We start from the raw sequence: 20,650 nt of genomic DNA on the forward strand, positions 1-20,650 counted from the left end.
AGTGAATTGATGTTTAATTCAAGCTGCCATTTCATGATTTAGTCACAACTTGCTTGTGTCCTTCAGGCCAGTGGCAAAGGTGCTGTGCAAAATGCTCTGTCTGGAGAGTGTGGTGAGCTCCCCAGGTGGGACTGGGGCTCCAGGGTGCAGTTCTTCACCCTGGTACACCTGGAAGTGGAGAAGAGGATTTATTTCTTAACTGAAAGGGCACAGCAATGTGAGCAGATAGGCCCACTGAGGGAAGAGCGTCAGCTCTTCTCCAATTCTCCATGGACAGCAAGGGCACAGCTGCCTCACCATGGTCTGCACCACAGGCTGCAGGGGAATTTCAATGCCAGCACCTGGAGCACCACCTCTCCCTCTTTCTTCACTGACCTTGGTGTCAGCAGAGCTGTTTCTCTCACATATTTTCACTCCTCTCCTCTCTGGCTGCAATTGCTTCTGCAAAATAGTGTTTTCCTTCTTAAATATGTAATCACAGAGGCATCACTGACGTGTCTGATGGGCTCAGCCCTGGTCAGCAGCAAGTCCATCTCAGAGCTGGCAAGATTTATTTGTTAAGCCTTATTATTATATTAATTTATTTATTAAGCCTTATTATTTATAGGGCTTGATTTTTGAGGTAAAGTTCAGGGACCACAATATCACAAAGCAATTTGTATTCCATGTTTATCTCTTCAGTCCCCGTCACGATGTGTGACAATGTACATCTCCTGCTTCCTTTGTTTTAATCACACCAATCTTAAAAGGCACAAAGACTCCTTTAAGAAGCCTTACATCATTAGCCATTCAGCAGATTGCACTTGCTAAGCTTAAAGGGGCGTGGGGGTGTTGAAGAATGTTGTGATTATTGTTGTGAAGTCTTTTGTGGACCCACACATCCCACTTTGGTCCTGACTTGGAGTGCTCAGCGGTGTTACTCTATGAAGCAGTCTCGGCAGCTGCTGTAAATTGCATTTCCCTTGTTCCAGCCCATGCTGTGTCACACCACCCATTGAATTGAGTGGGAAACTTACGTCTGTGCTGGGAATCGTGATTAAAAGCTGATCCTGTTTAAAAATAAATGTTTTGCAGAGTTTGTGGGTTTTTTTGAGGTGAGGCCAAAAGTACCAACTCAATTCACAGCGTGGCTGCAAAATGGTTGCTCCAGATCCATGATGTAACAGGGTACCAGGTGAGCAGAGGAATGTGCTGCAGGAATGAGGGGGCAGAGATGTGCTGCTGCTTGCCACAAAGCCGCAGCCTCACGTGGAGACAGCTCTCATCAGCCACTGCTCTGGTCTCCTTCCCCTGCCCTTTCATGCCCACCCACCATGCTACCACCTGTGCTGTACTGGCACAAGCAGCTTCATGACTGCTGAGCCAAACAGCTGAAAAATGACTTTGCAAAAAGGTGGGCTCTTTGTCATCCAGGTAAGTACAGTGATCCTCCTCACCCTGTGCTGCACAAATGACTGTGCTGGCACAACTGGTGGGCAGACCAGAAGTAGAAGCAAATGCTGAAGATGGATTTGGGAGGAAATATGGATTGACTGTCTTGTTAGTGGCAATTAGAAATGTACACGATGCAAATATATTTGAAATGTGTACAGCCCAGGAGTCATATTCTGTGCTTCCAGGTCCTACCATGTCTCACATGGAGACACAAGAATCCCCCATGCAGCGCTGGTGTCAGGAATGTTTGGACCTGTGATACCCCCAGGGCATCCATGTGCCCCCATCCCTGCTCTGGAGCCCAAACACACAGGCAGAGCATCACTGGCTGCTCCTGATGCCTGAGAGTCCTCTGTGCACCTGTTCTTGTGTCCCACAGCTGCTGTTTGATAAAGTGCTTAAATCAAAGACCACAGTGGCACACTGATGTGGTCATGCTCCTGCCTTTCCCTCTGCTCTCCAGCATTTCCAGGACACGAGATATACGGATCCTTAGCAGGTTTCCATATCAACTTTCTGTGTGTGCCATCCCCCTCCTGACTGGGGGCAGAATAAGTTGGTGCTCCAGCCCTCCCCTGAGCTCAGGCACACACACAGATAAGCTGTGGAAGGTCACAGCCTGTGGGTGCCCCTGAGCCCTCTGTCTTGGCAAGGTGTCTGTACCTGCCTGCCAGCAGAGCGTGCAGGGGTAGGGACAGCAGGTCTCTCCTGCAGCCCTGACACAGGCATGGCAGGAGCTGACCATCTCCCCACATCAGAAATCTGCTTCTCTAGACAACTTTTGTGCCAGTTCCTTTCCTTAATTTGCTGAAGCAAGTCATATAATCCCCATGTCACCCAACACTGCTCCAAAACTCTCTTGGACCAAATAATTTTTCAGTTTATAGTAGTTTATTCCAAACTGGCTATAAATCACACGGACTCTTTTGTGCCCCAGATTTCTCTCAGGCTCAGAACACCCAGGTGGATCCTTCTGAGAGCATTCCCAGCTCTGAGGGCAGCAGAGCCCTGTGGCATCTAGAGTGGCTGGAGCGCTGTGGCATCCCAGGCACGGCTTGGCCATCAAAGGCACAGAGGCTCCTGATGGTAACAGGGCACCAGAGAGAGGCTTGGACAGCCCAGCACTGCCTGCACACACAGGGTGTGAAGGAAAAGGCACTGTCATCCACTGGGCATGAAATACACTCCATGGCAAAGCCTCTCCAAGGTCACCTGCTCACCTGCAGCCTTCTTAGGAGGCTTCTCTGAAGGGAGCAGGAAGCCTTGTTGGGATTAAAAAGCTCCATCGGTGCAGGGACAGCAATTACTGCCAGGGGATCCATTCATCTGGGGGGCAACTCTGTTCAGGAGTTGTAATCTTTTGTTGGTTTTATGGAAGGGAACACACTTTTGTCCACCTTCAGAACGAAGTTGTGGTTAATGTCTCCTGGAAGAAGGAGAGCTGCTTAAAGACAATTAAGGAGACTACAGCTTTTCCTTTAGCACAGCCCGGCACAACCTGTACTATGGATCATTTTCCTGCAAAAGAGGCTGAGTGTCTGCATCCAGCCTGGAGAAAGATGTAATAAGCAGCTGTTAGCATCATGTCTGCAGGCTGCTGAGCACCGCAGTGAGCTGGTTGTCAGCTCTGCACCAGGTTCCTGCTGCCTGTGCTCTTTGAATGAAAAAGTCCTTGAAAATCCATCTGTTTCTTAAAATGGAGAGCTCTGATGAAACTCACCTGACCGCAGCTATGCAATAGGATCAGTTTGATGCTCTTTGCTTTGCTAGTACACTCCTGTATTGTCTCTGTGCTCACAAACTTCCATTTTCAGTAAGGTGCACATTGATGACTTTGGATTTTACTTCACTGGTGCTTAAATTACCATACCAGCCCATGCCTTGGAGTGGCTTGTGCCAGGCTACCTGCAGACTTTGACCACCATCCCATTCCCTTGATCTTGGCATGCTTGCATCAGCTATAAGCAGGGGGAAAGAAAAAAGACTTGTGGTAGTGGGAGGAGGAGATTTCTTTGTCACTACCCAGGTTGTGCTTCTGGGGTGTAGAGGGAAAGCTTAAATGCAAACTTAGAAAAGTCCAGAACAACATAAACCAGTGACCACATGGTTTTCTGGGTTATTCAGGCTGGATCTGTTGCAGAATGCCAGCTTGATGGACAGGAAATCTGCTGACAATTTTCTGTACTGTATGTCATGGCAGAGGGACTTGCCAGGTGAACTGGGGCTTTCTGGATTTTGCACAAGCAAAGGCAGGTGCAGGAGGGAAAAGCCATCCATGGTGTCCTGCTAAAGCATGGAGAAATGGGGAAAAGCTCTGTTCTGTCTTTCTTTGTATCCTCACCAGTGTTCCTGCAGCTTTTTCCATCATCTGTCTGCGTCCCTTTCCTAAACACACGTACACAGATAAAAGCAGTTTTGGCAAGAGGCATGATGAATGATCGGAGAAGAACATTTGTTTCCCTACTTGGGTCTGTCGCTGCAGAAAAAAAAAAAAAAAGTGTTAATTTTTATTACTATTGCATGAAGCAAATGCTGAGCATCCTCCATGAGGAGAGAGCAGCCCCAGGCTCCTGGCAGCGCAGCCGAGGTGCGAGACGTGGGGCTGCTCGCCTGGCGGGCACCTGACGCGTCCTGGCTGCCTCCGCTGCTCGGCACCCACGGCGGGCAGTGGCTGCCAAGGCTGAGCTGACCTCCCCTGCCTCCTTCAGGGGCGAGGAACACTGCGGGCTCTGGGGGGTTCATCTCTTGGTAGTGTAACAAGGAGAGCTGGTGTTTAAGCATGTAACTGGCTCCTGCGGTAAATGTCTGTCTTCCTGCCTCCACTGCAATCCTGTGCTTGCAGAAGACCACATTAAAAAAAAAAAATATATAAATATATAAAATAAAATATTCCTGCTTTCTCAGAAGCTTCCCATGGGTGTGTTTTATTTACAGAGCAAAATTCTGGAAAAATCGGCAAATGTGTGACTCTGGTGGTGTTTCCATCGCAGCCCTTTCTGGTGTGCATTCCAGCGAGTGCCCAGGTGAGCTCCTTGCTGGCCCAGCTCTCCAGCCTGCAGACCCTTCTCACAAACCCGCAGGGATGAAGGGCAGAACCTCAAATCGCTTGGGCAGACTGCCTGTCTATCACAGGCTATTACATTTCGTTTGCTCACCTCTCTCTGGAGCCCAGTTACTTGTGTGGGAATACCGGCACCCAGCCTGAAGCTGGCAAGAGCTATTGCCTTTGGCACTGAGAGTTAATGGTTAAGCACCCTGGCTGGTGGAGGCTTGCACTCCACTTCCAGGCTGAATTTGTGTAGCTGCAGCTCCATTCCTGTTTTTGCTATGACTTTCTCCTCTCTATCTGTTCCTTCATAACCCCCCTCCCCCCTTTTTTTTTTTTTTTCCTTGAACAAAAATTCATACAAATTGTAGTAAGGTCAGTTCCCACTATCCTTTATAAGCACTTTGGGTATTTTACAGTAGTGTTTTCTCCAGGTCTTGAAATGTTTAGTTTTGGGGTTTTTTTTTACTGTAACTTCTTAAATATTGAACAGCTTCCAGAACTGCAGAGGTGAGAAGTGGATACAGTGATCAATGTGCACAGTTAAAATACCCCTTTCAGCTCCTTTGGGTATGCAGAGACCATTTAGGCACACAAGGGACGTGTTCTCTTGCTTTTCCCCTGAATTCCTTATCCCTGCTTGGACACAGTTTTGCTGTCCTGCCCCCTTCCCTACTGCTCTGAATCTAGTTCCAGGCTTCAAAAGCCTTTTCTTTGTAGGGCTTGGCAGACTGAGAAGTCCAGCTGCTCCTGAGCCACTTGGAAAAGTTCTGCTCTCCTGGTCCCCAGAGGGACTGCGGGTCCCTGCTGTCTCCTGTGGAAGCCACCCCATCCTGCCCCCGGCCGCTGTGTCCTGGTGCTGCTGACAGCTGCTGCACGAGGGACCAGCAGCCAGGTCACCACCCCCTTCAGGTGCCGAATTCTAATTCCTTTTAGCACCTTTCTGAGGTGGAGCAATGCGAGTCTCTGTCCAGGTAATGAAAAATGCAGGACAAAGCACAAGGGCCAAAGGCTGGAACAAGACAGAAACCAAAGTGAAGGTCCCAGGGGCTCAGGCATCCATTCGAGTGACTGAGCTTGCTGAGCCCCTGCTGTGTGATGGCTGCCCGGCTCCAGCTGCTCCTAGGAGAGCTTTAGGAAGGTTTTAAGCACTTTTTTTCAGCACTCACTTAGGCAGTTAGTGTTAAAAAAAAAAAAAAAAAAAAAAAAAAAGGCATTAGAAAATAGCCCGTTGCAGAATCTCCCAGGACCTTTGCTCTTGCGTGCCCACACAACCACACAACCTGAGCATCTCCAGCCTTCAGAAGCAGCTTTGAGGAGGGTGGATGGTTCAGCCTTCCCTAAATTGATGGATACATAGTCCATCACAGGGACATCGAGTCAAATTTGCAGATAGATGCAGCTTCTGTTAATCCAGTGCAAAACTGGTCATATAAACCAAAGCTGGCTTTCAGCTGGTGTCTCTTTATTCTGTAATAAATTCCTAAATGGGCTGTCAGATTTGATACTCTCTCATAAATGTCTAATTAAGGGAAAAGAAAACCTCTGCTTCATAAAATCCCTAGTACTAATAAAATGTCATAAATAACAATGAATGTTGTGATAATACCTTTATAGACTAATTACCTGTCATGATCATTAGCACAGAACTGATAAGCACCAGAACTGAGATATCTCAGTGTCGTGGTGGTGTTGCCAGATGCAGGACAGGGAACAGAGAGGAGGGAGAGGAGAAAGGAGGGGTCTGCTTGTCAGCAGCTGGTTTGGGTGCCTTCCTCACCAGTTCCTGGGCTGGAGATGACATTGTGGTCCTGGGAGCAGGGAACCCTGTCCTCAGGCTCATGGGAGTTCTCTGGCTCAGGTTGTCCCCACGTGTGGTCTGCCCAGTGGGGCTCGACCCTTGCAGCAGGGAGCTGAGAACGAGGACTGTGCCTTGCACCACAGCAATCTGGGGAGGCCCAGCTCAACCCCTTGGTGTGTTTGAGGCAAGAAGGAGGTTCCTGGCCCCACTTGCTTGTCCCCAAGCAGGGATGAAGGCAGAGCTTTGTTCCCCGGACATCACACCAGGGAAGCAATCCCTGCAACTCACACTGGCCCCACAACCCAGCTGTACAGGGGCTTCAAAGTTGGAGATGGTTCCCTGGAAATTATGTGCAAATATACAAATTATTTCATTATGTCGCTGGCATGAAGTGGCACACACAGAGCAGATAAAAGCTTGGCAGCTACAGAAATGGGGAAAGTGAAAAGGAGTTCAAAGAGGGATGCTAAGCTTCCCCATCCTGTTTTTGCCTTCTGTGTGAGTGAGTGAGGTGGGGAAAAAGACCCAAGGCTGGCCAGGGAAAGAGTGATATCTCCTCCTAGCACTTTATGGCTACCTCCACTGTGCTTGGTTAATGCAGCTGAACATGGATACTGCGGCTGGAATGTGTTCATGCACCAAGTGACATCTGTGCTGTGTTTGCAGTACGTGTGCATCCTTCCTCGCCTTGTCCAGGAACGCCTGAGTGGTGGAGAAGGAGGCACCATGAGCTTCTGCTTTCTTTATCCTCTCAAGCAGAAAGTCAGGACTAGCAGAAAGAAAACACATTCTTTTTGCAGAATTCTTCGTCCAGCGCGGTGGTGCCGGAGGTTTGAAGGGATGGGGCGGAACATGTGAAACACCTGGAGTTACAACATCGAGGAAGTTTTGAAAGAACACATGTAAATCACCTCAGGACCTGCATTTTTTCCACCCACAACTGGTGTCACACTGGCTGTTGGTCAGCTGGCTGCCTTGAGCCCAGCCCAGGGCTGCCAGCACTGACCTGGCATCGCTGTCACCCCAAGCTCCACAGCCTGCCTGGGAACCAGCCTGCTCCAGCATCCTAACCCCGGCTGTTTCTGTTGGCCATGTCCAGCTTCGTGCTTGGAGCCTCAGCAATTAGATCATTTAATAACCATCTCAGTTCAGGCTGTTTTGTGTAAGGCATTTTACCTGGCTTTATTTCTCGCATTGCTTTGTATCTCTTCAAACTCCACACCCGCAAATCGATGCGGTGCCGCTATTTTTGCCTCTAAAATGTTTACTCCTGGCTCTCTTTAGGACCTAAAAGGCTGAAAACTGCATCATAATTGTCTAATTAGTCCTAATGCTGCGTAGTGTTGACTGTTTAGTTACCGTATATTGTGTACAGAACTAATTGTGGTGAAAGTAAATGAATGTGAAGGAAACAAACAAGCTACTAGAAAATAATTACTTGGAGTGTTTCTTTTTAGTACCTGTACAGCAGATTTCATTATAGTCAACAGCTTCTAAAGCTGCTTGAAATAGCGGTATTTGTCATTTTCATAGAAACTTGATAATGACATTAATTTATCTTAATGGTCTGTTCTATTGTTATAAATAGTAAAATTAGCTTAAATTGTCTTGCTTTTGCTGGTTTTGGATGGCTCCAAAGGGCCCCACAACAGCAGATGAGTAGATAATTTGGTGTGCTTGACAGATTTCCAATAATTTGTTATGTGGAACATGAGGTAATGCTAGTACCATTAATGTTCATTTTCCTCTAAATTCATTACTGCCCTTTTCCCTTTTATCTTTTTTAATGTCTGGGCCATTTTTCTATATTTCAAGTGGAGCTACAAAGCCTATTCATATTCAGCTATAGTAGCTATTAACATTCTGCACATAGAGAACATCATGTAGGAAAACAACTCTTTATGAAATGATGAGGCTGGTGGCTATTTATGCTGAAAAGTAGGCAAAATGGGTTGTTTGCTGGTATTAGGGATTGGCTGTAATTAAGTCAAATGTAATTTTAAAGAAATTTAAATGTTTTCATTTTTATAGCCAAGGTAAAACATGATTCAGGGAAATTCTAAGATGGTGTAAATGCATTAATAAAAACTATTTTCCCTGTTTTCTACTCCCCCTGATTAAACTTCGCCGAGGATTTTATGCATGGCTAGTTATTTGCACAATATTTTCTACCCAATTTAAACCTAATTAGTCTTGGGAAAGTATTAAAATTAACAGTACTTTTATGTGGGTTTGCTGATATGGTAATGATCTGAACAAACAGGAGCGCTTTCCATCGGGGAAGAATAATTTTGCCTCCTGCTCCTTTTCTTTCTTTTTTACCTTTATCTCTAAGCAACATCAGTGTCCTCTTCCCCTCCAGGAGCAGAGGCATGGAAGGAGGGGAAGGGATGAGGTTTTTCTGTCATGGGCTCGTCTGTAGTGGATACAAAAATCCAAACAGAAGGAGAGAGACATGAGGCTGGCTGCCTTGGGGTGACCATGGAGGGATGCCTGGCACAGTGGCCACGGCCCCATCATGTGGCAGGGAGCAGGGGCAGGCCAGGAGGGGAGGAAGAGCTCTGGGGAGAGGATGATGCCCTGGTGCTGCCTCCCTGCTGAGCAGTGGTGATGACCCCCTGTCCAGCTGGGTGGGAGGAGGATGATCCTTTCTGCTGGAAAGTGCTCAGTGAGCTATTAGGGATTTTGGCAGGCTTCCACAAAAGTGTATTTTCATGAAATTTCAAACACAAAGTGCTCCCGAGTGATGGAAGTTGTTTTTGAAAACCTCAGTTATCTTTCAGGAAAAGCTTGATTGATAACATTCTTCATTTCTGTATAATTTTTAACAGCAAAATCATTTTATTTCATAGGATCACACAAGGTTTGAGGTCAGAAAGGATCTCTGGAGGTCACTTAGTCCAGCACCTCAAGCCAGTTCTCCAGGGCCATGTCCAGCCAGCTTCTGAATATCTTCAAGGTGGGAGTTGACATTTCCTCAGTTTAGGTATAGCAGGCAACATATGGCTCTGAGAAACCATAAATTACCACAACAGTCAAACCGATGCATTATTTTTGCATTTAAAATCAGCCACTGCTTATGCCTGATGTAGATGTCTGCCCTCTAAGGCTACATTCCAGCCCTGCTTCGTGGTTGTGACAGTGTGATGACCCTAACCAGGGTTCAGGGCTCAGCTACCCCTCGTCAGTCAGAGGGCACGCTTCCCTGGCTGCTCTCAAAGCAGCCCTTCTCAGGGGCTTTACCTGGAAATCTCTTGCTGTGTTAGGATTCCTCTCACTGAGCTTTAGACATTGTTGTGCAAAAGCTGCTCCTCTCCTCCTCGCTCCCTTTCACAAAAGAGAGGAGAAGAAAAGCTATGCCTACAGTGTGAGTCATCTGGTTTGTTTTAGACAGCTACACTGGGATGAGATGAACAGCACCTAAAAGTGCCAGTTTCTCTCCATTCAGGAGAAAGGGAGCCTAAGCTCCCTTCTATAAACACTGGGTATCAACATGACAATACCTGTGCCTGGGCAAGGCATCTCTGTCCTTGTGCCTCACTCCTGGGGCTGGGAGAGATGTTCATCTGCTGCAATTCTCCTCCATCATGAAGGGCCTGGGTAGCCCAAAGACTGCACAGCTGTGTTTCACTTCTAGGTATGGAAGGGCAGCATAATTGCACAATGGCAAGTGTTTCCAGACTTGCAAGGCTTACATATCTTTCTTAGTTTGGGCTGAAGCTTACCTGCAGTATCCCTACAGGTGTATTTTGCTCTTCCTGGTTTGTATACGGGAGTTTTAGTTTATATATATTTTTAAAGATGTGTTTATCTTATTTTTAAATTTTGCGGATGCTGCTGTGCATGCTGAATTTTTTTTTGTCTATCACTGCTTCTGTGGTGAGAAATGTATTGACTTGGCTGAGCATTTATCATTAAAATATCTGCTACTCAAATCTTCCAAAGACTCACCGAGTGGCAGTCAGACACACCTGGCTGAAGCTGGAATCGGCACATTTTGTCTGTTGTTTGCAAGTGCCTGTCACAACATGCCAGGTTTGCTCCTTGCTCCCTGCTCAGCTTTTATCTGTTCCACCATGAAAAAATAACGCTAAACAAAGGGGAAATTTGCATCAAAAAGATGCATCTCTGTGCTCAGCCTTCCACCCCCAGACAAAGTAGCTGGGTTTCTCATTTCAGCATCAGAACCCAGAGGAATGGTAAACAAACGCTCTTAAGCCCAGGTGAGCATCCCCTGCGCACGGGAGGCAGGGGGAGAGCAGCATCTGGAGGGTAGGGCTGACAAGGCATTTCCCCTAAACCAAGGAAGATCTGCCCACTCATGTGGAAAATAACAATGGAAGGATGAGCCTGAGCCTCCCCTCTCACTCTGGCTGCCCGCCTGGAGGCCCTGAGAGGGAGCTGTGGCTGGTGCCCAGGAACACCCTGCCAGCCTGGGGCAGCCAATGGCCACCGTGAGGCCACCAGCATTGGGCAGTGCCATGACTGTGAGGGCAGTCATCAGAGTGGCTGTGAGCAGGGGGCTGGCAGCATTGCCACTGAAACCTCCTCCTCCAGGACTCCAGCACCTCTGTGTAAGGGTTGATTTGCTTTGCAGCTCCGCACAGAGGAGCTTGTTCAGGCAGCAAGTTTTTTGTGTAATTGTATCCCCAAGAACAGGCATTTGAGTGCCTCAGCCATGACTACCAGCAAGAGGTGAGGACCTGTGGCTTTTTGTGCTGGCAGAGCAGGAATTGAGGCACAGTCATTACAGAGACCTCCTGTTGATAATCCAGGTGCAGTGTCGTTGTGTGGCACACGGGACCGTAACACACACACGAAGACGTGGGTGTAGTTGATCTGTTTGCTGACAGAATTAACCAAACATAGCAATAAAGGAAGGATTTTCTAAAAGCAAACACATCAGACTTCATTAGATTGCGCAAGATTTCCTCTGCCTCATGGAGGATGGGATTGCAGCAGCAGCAGCTGCCAAAAGGTGCTTCTGTGGTGCCTCTTGATTCACTCCACTCCTGATGAAAAACCCCTCCCTGTGCCTTCCTTGCCAACAAAAATAACGAGACACAGACATAAAATCAAATAGGTGTAAACAGAAGCATTGCTGCTAGATGCCTTCAAAGCCTGTGCTGGGGCTGAACCACCTGTCCTGGCTGCACTTGCAGCAGTAATTCTGGTCCAGGGTCATCAGGGTCACCCTGGGACCCTGCCTGGGTCTTGGTCCTTTGGAAAAGGTAGGCTGTACAAGTAGTGAGGGAAAGGTGAGTTAGGAGAGAAGGAAAAAAAGGACAGCTGAGTGTGGGTGTTTTTTTTAACCTAGCTTAGGCTGATTTACAGCTGTGTGAGGAAGCAGAGCTGTGCCTTGAGGAGCTGCAAGTCCTGAATGAGAACAAACGAAGCTCAGTCTTGCTCACCGGGCCACCCAAAAGCTGCAAACCTTTAGGTAATTATCCACAATTTGTAACCTATATCATATAGGTAGTTTTAGTTAGTTATATGGGTAATTATAATATATGGGTAACAAGTAACATATAGGCCATGAAAATATCTATAAACGTGCTAGAAAACTATCTACAGTCTCATGTCCTGAGGTTTTGGCTGATTACACACTCTCATTCTTGCTGGGAAGCAAGACATTGCCAAAACCTGTTCTTGTGCAAGAACTGCTGTTACAAGTGGTTCTGGGCCCAGGCCAGAGATTCTGGGCTGTTGCTGAAAATTGGTGCCTCTCACCCTTCCCGAGGGTACCTGAGGAGGCAGGTGAATTACAGGGTTTTGTACATGGCCACTGACAGAGGGAATATTTTCCTGTGATTTTGTGAGTCCCAGGAGACTCAGCTGATGAAAACAGTTCCTCTGTGATTGATTGTCTCACTGGAATTCTGGCAGATACTTTTGGAGAGAGAAAAGAGAAAAGAGCGAATATTTTGTTCAAGGAACTCCATGGGAAACACAGTTTCTTCAGACTGCAGTTCAGGTTGCTTTGGACAGCTGAGACACTTGCCCTGCAGACACAACTATTTTTGATGTCAGGGAAGGTGGTAAAACGTCCATAGGTGATGCCATCATCCAGGGAAAAGGCAGTAAAACTGGCCCTGCTGACAGATGAACAGCTCCTGGCAGGATGTAGCATGCGGGAGGACAGTCCAAGGGAAGGACTGCTTGGGCAGGAGGTGGGAATGCTCAGGGCTCTTCTTGCCTTGCTGAAGGAACCAGGAGCAGGGAGTCAGCCCTGGTGTCCACCCCAAGGAGCTGCTCGTGGCATTCTGTGCCTTTTCTGCTGCAGTATCTGAGTGCAAATGTGTTCAATGGAAGGGAAATAGATCTGGGGACACTGAAATAGAGTCTGCAAAGATAGGGTGCCTCTGCAGTACATCTGCTCCGTGGGAAGCATGGTCTGAACCTGCTCTGAATCTCCAGTATCCCCAGAGCAGAGGAGCAGTGGGACAGGTTTCACTGTGAGAGGTGCAGAGCTGGATCCTGCTCCATCCTCCACCCAGTTCACATGAAAAAGGCACTGAGGACAGGGGGCCCACTTGCTTTTCCACTCCCCTGGAGAATGATGCACTAAATGCTCCTCTACTCTGTGGGCTAGAATCTGTGAAAGGGAGATGATGCAGCAGAAGATGTGTGAGCTGTTTGCCCCTGCCTATGGGGCAGGTTAAAGGAGATGTAGGAGAGGGGCTGGCTCCTCTCTCCCTGGTATGGGCTGCAAGCCACCAGCAGCACTCCAAAATCTGCCAGTTCTCAGAGACTGAGTTTAACTGAGCCAAGTTGGAGACGGAGTAACAGAAACTCAACAAGTCTCAGAATATTTGTTGTTCTGCCCTGCACGAACTCACACAAATCTGTTTTCCCAGGTTCATGGTATAACCCCCTCATGGAGCTCAGCCCAGGCTGGAGCTCCTTTCTGCATCATTAATTCCTTGACTTGTTTTTCTTTTTCCAGAGTTCTCTGCAGGTCATTTTTTTTTCCCAGTGCAGCAAAGGATGGAAGAGCACATTGAAACAATTACTGATAAATAGTTGCATCTCAAAGCTACACAGATCCATTATGTCTGAAAGACGCAAACACAAAATGATTTTGCATCGTGAGAATTATTTTCCTATTTGAAAACAGAATCTCTCTCAAATAGCTTTAAAACCCTCATTGTAGTGGAGCATCCAGTTTGTTCCATTAACTACTCACAGAGTCAACTGAAGAACCACTGTTATTAATTTCAGTGGAAAGCTAAAATGCAGTTCATTTTCTGTAATTGCAGGCCCATCACCTAAAGACCCAGAAAAAGCTTTTAATCCGAGGCATTTTTAGAAGGGTATGATTACATTGGATATCTTCATAAGGTGCATAATTACCAGGGTGACAATGACAAAGAAACACAAAGAGCCAAACTTCCCAGCCTGTTAGAGAGTGGGCCCTGCCTGCCAACCTGGGGCCACCGGTGTGTTGGGTGCTGGGGTGGGCACCAGAGGAGGGGGACCCCTCCAAGAACCAGCCCTGGTGGGTCCCAGTCTCCCCCCAGGTAGGGACCAGAAAATCCAGCACCAGTTGTCCTGGTGCCACCCTGAACCCCCAGGCCAAAGCAGCCTTAACACCCCCCTGTGTGCTACACATCAGAGGATGATGCAGAGATACTCCGGGAGCCCGGAGGAGGCATTAGGGGGCTGGAAGAGGCCTTGGGAAAAACAGCACTTGAGACAGTTTTAGAGAAGCAGCCAAGGGAAATTGAAGGGAAGCAGCAGTTGTAGGGACTGCAGAGGGACAGTGGTCAGCAAATACGCAAAAGGGCCAGAAAAAAGGGTGGAAAGTTTGGGAAGAAATATCTGAAGATTAATGCTATTTAGCTGAAGGACAAAAAAGACTCTGTGAGGTGCAAGATATTCAGCTAAATAAAATTTCACCCCAAGGTGAAAACCATAGATGGGTTGGTGTGGTTTCCACCCTGGGGTGAAAATAGGATAAAACCTGCTGCATGTGGGCAGCTGACCCAGGATCCCTGAGCAGCTCCCCAGGGTGGGATGAGGGCTGCAGTGGCACGGTGGCTCCTGGCCTGTCTCAGCCGTCACCCCGTGCCAAGCTGCCGGCCACGCTCACGCCGCAGCCAGAAGGCACTGCCTGGTTGGAATCTGAGGGCTTTGACTGCTCAATCACAACAAACCGCACAGCACCTCCGGCACGTCTGTGGGAAGAGGCAACTCCAGCTGGAGGGAAGAAGAAAAACTTCAGTGGTGAATTATTGCTCGGCTGTTTTGCTCAAGGAGGCACAGCCACAATCATCTATTGCCATTCAAGGCGGCTGCAGCCCGCAGGCTCCTGGCAGGGCTCGCAGCCACGGGCACAGGTTCAGTGTAAGACCACTGACTCCAGGCAGGGTCCTTTGTACTCACAAACCTGACTCGCAGAGGAAATTCAGATTTGTAGGAACACAGCCATGCCAGAAAATCAACCCACTTAAATCAGGCGTTTGAAATGCATTAACATCCCTTTCCTTTGGCTCTTGGCTTCAGTCCTGTCTGGCTTTAAGCACTGCTGGATGCTGAGCACTGGCTGCAGTAGTGGAGGGCCAAGAGAGCTGAAGATGTTTCTTTCCAGGGGTTTCACCAGTAAAGCGGAGCCACCTCTCGCTGCATCCTACAACAAGGGACACTTTAACTGATTGCAAAAAGAGTTAAGTGTACCTAGCACCTTCGTAGATGAGGGCTAAGGTGGGTAATAGCCACAACAGAAGTAGCTGCTTGGGAAGCAATTTAATTAATAAAAATGTAAGAAACAAAAAGGTCAAGCCTTGCCTCTGCTGTGCTGCATTTAATCTGCACATGTACACAGGACTTCAGCCTTGCGGGTGTTGTTTTTTTTCAGCTGGCACATTTCCCCAAACACGATAACATTTTTTAACTTTAGTGGATGACATTTTGTAATATGTTTAAGGATCTGTAATATTTTATGCTTACAGCTTTTTGCTATTGTTGCTCCAATATGGCACTGATGCCAGTATTAAAGTTTAATATGATTAGAAAGCTCAATTGTATAACCAAGGGGTTATACTCTTTATCTATTCTAATCTGATTAAAAGGCTTCTCTTCTGTAGCTTTCCACAGTCACTTTATATCAAAACCTGGGAGCAAAGCAACCAGCACTTTGGTTTGTCCCAGATCAAAAATTGTGTACTTAATTCCTTACCCTACAAAGCTGTGTCCAAACTGCAAACCCAAATTGTTTGGCTTTAGTGGAGCTGTTCACCAAGAAAGGACAGTGGAACTAGACTTGCCCAGGTTTGCCCTAAGGTTGTTTAAGGCTCAATAGTTGCCTGTCCATGGGCAGCAAAAAGGCATTTTGGGTGCTGCTGCCTGGTGGTTTTACATCACCATGTACTATGTTTTGAGGTTAAGAGTTGGCAGGTGAACCCCCTACACAGCAGAGGTTATTCTGTGTGCTATGGATCCATAGCAATAGCAAGGATAGCTCCAAGACCTGAGCTAGAGAGTGTTCCTGATGTGTTTGTATCAATCCCTGCATCTTAAAAGTGGGTGGTGGTTGTTCTGCAGACCACCTCCCTCTAAGGCCCCCCAAAACTGTGTCACCACTGGGACCACCAGCTCCCATGTAGGTGAAGCCTGTATTCTCCACCACGGCAAGCCGCTGTGGGATGCAAAGTGGCCTCAAAGCTGTACCCTCTTCTCTCTGAACCTGAGCCATGGTCTCTACAGGGTCTCTACACCTGGCTGCTGCAGCAAAGCCAGGGTAGGAAAGGTCTGGGAGGGAAGTCGAGGCTACTACTTGTGAAGGCGAGCAAAGAGGGGCAGCCCCTCCTAGATACCCTTTAGAGTCACAGAACAGGCTCTGCCCTTCTATTCCATGTCCAATTCCTCCCCAACCTAGTTGGAGGAATCCCATCACCTCCCAGGTGATGGGAGCACCTGGCCCTTGTCCCTCCTTGTGCAAACAAACTTGGCTTTCCCCACTGAGGAGCATGGTGTTTGTTTGGCTGTGCTTGCAACCCACAGACTCACCCAGCCAGCCTTTACCAGCACAGCTCAACAACAAAAACAACCCCCAAACCCAAAGACATTCCTTCTCCTAACCAGCTTCAGGCCCAGTGGATGCCACAGCTGATGCTGAGCAGGCTGCCTGTAAGCAGACTCTTGAGCCAGTTTGATTCTGAGTTTCCTGTGTGACCCTACAGAAGGGATTTCATCACCACTGTATCAGCTGCAGCGCATCACGGACATGGGTGTTGCATCCATACTGCTCTGATATTCAGGAGACTCATCCATGTGTGGTATGGCAACAAACAGATGCACAACAAAAACAATTAGTTAGGAGTAAGCTTTTTTATCCATATAATGTTGAGTTGTCCTAGAAGTATAAAGTTTAAACACTGTCATCCTCTGAGCAACAAGTAATTTAGGAATTGTTCTTCACTGGCAAGACAGATTTATTTCAGGTGTGACAAGGTTTCTCCTTTCTCTGTGTGTCTACAAAGAACCACTTTCCAGGTAAGCTCACCTGGAAGTTGCCTGAGACAACTGGGATGAGGATGCTCACTGACCTTCCTTGGCATTACACCACCTTTTTTCTTGGCCCATATGGCATGTACTGCCTTAACTCAGTGTTTGCCATTGCTGCTGTCCTGCCTGGCATACACATACTTTTAAGTCACCAGGATCTCCTATCTTAGTTTATTAATAAATGTTTATGATCCATTAAAATGGCCTTAGAAGTAAATGGTCAAGGTTCTTTAAAAAAAGGAACTTGCCTTGCTTCTGATGTTGTCTGGGTCACATTCTGAGAACCAGGCTTAGATTTTCATCATATCCACCCCAGATCTATTACAGAATTTGGAAACATAGTCTTAATATATACTTTTAATTCTTCTGTGACATTCATGTTCCCCTCAGTTGTTCATTACTCTAAAGAGAAAGCTTAGCATGGCAAACGAGCCTTCTAGATTTCACTTTATTAGCATGCTGTGATGCAGAATAAACTCTTTTACTTTGAATTCTTAACTGGAGATCCCTGGGGTTGTTTGGAAAAGGTGTTCTGCCTATGAAGCTCCATAGATCAAGTTCACCTCCCCCTGCAGCGATGAACTCATTCACCTGTAAACCAAAACTCTGATGGTCTGGCTCCTACCTTACAAGAAAAACAAGACCTCATAGCCTGCTGGCAGATGTGGCAGGTTTCTTCTGCATTTCTGTACACAGGCATGGCTCTCTTTTAAAGGAACTCAACTGATCATAACTACTGCAAGGAGCAGCAATACAGAGTCTGGGCGACTTTACTGCAAGTCACTGAGAAATTGCTTTTAGACATGTTCTAGCATTGCAGACATCTAAGGATAGAGCATCCTTGCCTGCAGGAGATGGGAACTGATAGCCAGGAGATTCAAGTTTCTGCTGTAAAACTGATGTTTCCAGCAAGACTGTCTCCTTGCATCAAGTCTCTGCTGTGAAAACATCCTCCAGCTGATCAGTACCAGCTGGCATGGAGGGGCAAAGAGGAAACACCACTTGTGGCAAAGCACCAGAAAGCACAGATTTTACCTCCACTTTGGAAACACTTCTCAGTGCTGGGATTAATGGCTAAACAGCTGGTGTGTCACCCTGGCTGAATGAGCATACCCTCAGACCCTTATGGTGCATTCCCTAACTGTAATTTATGGTAAATCACAGGAGAAAAAAATCAAACCAAGTCTGCACCAAGCTCCCCATATCTTTTACAAAGAGTGAGACGATACTTTTGAGTTATTACAATGTGTAGAATGAACCTTTATTTTCATTCATCCTTCATTAATACCATACAATTAGATAGCAATATTTGGAAAAAAATATTCTTGAAATAATTTAAAACAGAAGGCACAGAAAACCAAACCCAACTATGCTGCTACAAGAGAAAGGGGTAAAATGGTTCAGGAAGTGAATTTATTCCAAAAAGTTTTATCGCTTAGATATTCTGATCAAAAGCTACAGCACACAGAAACAAAACTGCACAGTTTAAGCTAACCTATGCTTTTGTTACAGTTAACATATAAAAGGAAAAAAAATCTAAAAATATTTTTTGCAGTATTTTGAATGAAAAGTGTAGTTTTTAAAATAAAAACCATTAAATCTAGTACATATGTCAAAAACTTCCTTAAAGCCTAGACACTAAGATGTACTTCACAAAAAAGTCTGTATTAAGGGCAAAGCATACAATTAAACACCATCTGGGGATGGGAGAAAACTGGTTCTTAAATCAGTTAGAGTATCAAATAAATTTGGTGTTTGCTTCAGAAACAAGGATTCTCACTACAGTAATATACTGGAGAGGACATTCTTTTGTATTTCAATATTATGAAATTAAACCAATAGTAGACATTACAGAGAGGAACAAAACCATTCATATGAGATTTTTAACTTTTTTTTTTTTTTAAGAGTAACTTTATTTCTTTTGAAAACAAAGCTACTGGAATAATGACATGCGATAATATGCCCCAATATTATACCAGCTAAGTTTGAAAATAAAGTTCATGCTTCACAATTGAAATATGCTGTGACTGTCAAATACATTCTCTGGTAATTATTAATACAATACAGAGGTCATTCATAAAATTAGTCCAGGCTGGGAGCCTGGTTTATAAATGAAGCTCTTTTCAAATATTGAGAACACTGACGACACACAGGGTTAGCTCCAGGTCAGCACATTTCCTTCTGTGCTCCACCCCTCTTTTCTAAAACAACTGGGTGCTTAGCCTGCAAAAATCATGGAAAGGCAAAGTCTAGAAGTTACAGGTTGGTTTGTAAAAATACTAAATACAATCCAAGACAAACAGTATTACCGACAACTTAATAGCAGGTGCTCTCTAAAGGAAAAATAATATCCTGAAATGCAAAAGAGATCTTTTCAGCATTTGATATCAAGGCATTTGCACATTTGTCAGGAGGTGACATTAACAGTGAACTTTGCAGCTTACTTTGCAGTTGGACTTGAAATCAAAGAGCTTTCCTTCTAGCCTGCTCACCTGTTAACCGTAACATATGGTTTCTTAACAGCTTGCTTTTTTCCCTGGAAATAATTATCTCACTTAGAAAGCACAAGTCAAAGTATTGTTTCCACACTTGAATAAAGAGAGCTGACAACTACAATAGAAACAGTAAAAATGATCATCATAAAAATGTTCATCAAAATTCTCTGACATAGCAAAACATTCACTTGTAAAGTCAATTCTAATACTGCAAGCCATTCACTCAAAGGCGACCTTGGGCACATGAACCCTTGCCAGCATTGCAACAGGAATTACTTCCGTATTTCTTGTCATTATAGGGTACAAACTCTGTAATGTAATAAAGTTCCCTAACAAAAAGTCCAATTATTGCACTTTATAAAAACTCTAGTAATATCAGGCTTTTGTCCTACTTTTCTACGAACACTGATGCTCTGCAAGAAAAATCTGGGGGACCAAGTAATTTCTGATGAGTGAGATGGAATACTTGAATCAGTCCGAAATATGGAATCAAAAATGGAAAGGTTTATGAAATGAAGCGATGCAAACTTTGGAAACAGGTTTTGGTTCATAGCAGGAGACAGAGGTGTCATTCTGGTACTGACACATGTAGTCTTTGCCGGGAAGAGCGGGTACACAAATGTTACATTATGTATCACAATACAGCTTGAGGACTTTGCAGAGAAACCCAAAGAACTGCTAAGTTCTTCTGCTGACCCTACAAGCCTGATGGGAAAAGGTCAGTGACAGTCATACTGGAGTGGGGGTTTCTCTGTGAGCTCAAATAGATTTGCATTTGTGCCAGCAATAGACATAGCAAACAGAAATAGCTATTTCAGATGGCAAAACAGGTAGAGTAAGTCTGAGAGACCTGTAAAAAAGGAAAATACAGCAGTTTTGGCCCTACTTTTAACCAGCTGTATCAATAGGGAAAAATTTTGTGCCAGCTATCTAGAAAAAGATGCTGTTTGAACCGAAGTGATTCCCAACTCTATATGAGACTTCCAGGCCAGCAAATCACGGTTAAAGTCACTTTGTTCCTCTGCTCCTTCAGCATGGGCACGAGTGCGGAATGACTCATTCCAACCGTGGACAGTCCGTTTACAGCAACAATCATATCACCACACCTAAAAAACACAAGAAGATAAAAGAACACATTAGGAGTTCTGCTCTGCAGTAATTAGCACACACCAACAAACAGCACTTCACTGCTGCGGTGGTAGGTTTGCATCAGGCTGGAAAGTGTCGCTACAATTCCCAAAACAGTTCCATTTGAAGTCTGTCCTACTGCTGAAAGATCCCTCTGCTCATTGCAGGAGTGTTGGACTAGAAAACTTCTAAAAGGCCCCTTCTAACTTCTAGCTATTCTAATCTGAAACTCATCTGGGA

The 20,650-nt window shown here is 46.0% G+C and overlaps 1 protein-coding gene across 1 annotated transcript in view; it reads right to left on the reverse strand.

Annotated features, from left to right (window-relative positions):
- Positions 1-18,016: 18,016 nt before the first annotated feature.
- The window catches only part of LNX2 (ligand of numb-protein X 2), a 60,374-nt gene continuing 57,740 nt past the window's right edge, over positions 18,017-20,650 (reverse strand). The window contains exon 10 of the mRNA XM_063394721.1: positions 18,017-20,388. Within this exon, the coding sequence (XP_063250791.1) occupies positions 20,253-20,388 (136 nt within the window). The 3' untranslated portion in view covers positions 18,017-20,252. The remainder of the gene's footprint in view (positions 20,389-20,650) is intronic.

This window comes from Prinia subflava, chromosome 3 (assembly GCF_021018805.1).
Source record: "Prinia subflava isolate CZ2003 ecotype Zambia chromosome 3, Cam_Psub_1.2, whole genome shotgun sequence".
NCBI lineage: Eukaryota > Metazoa > Chordata > Aves > Passeriformes > Cisticolidae > Prinia > Prinia subflava.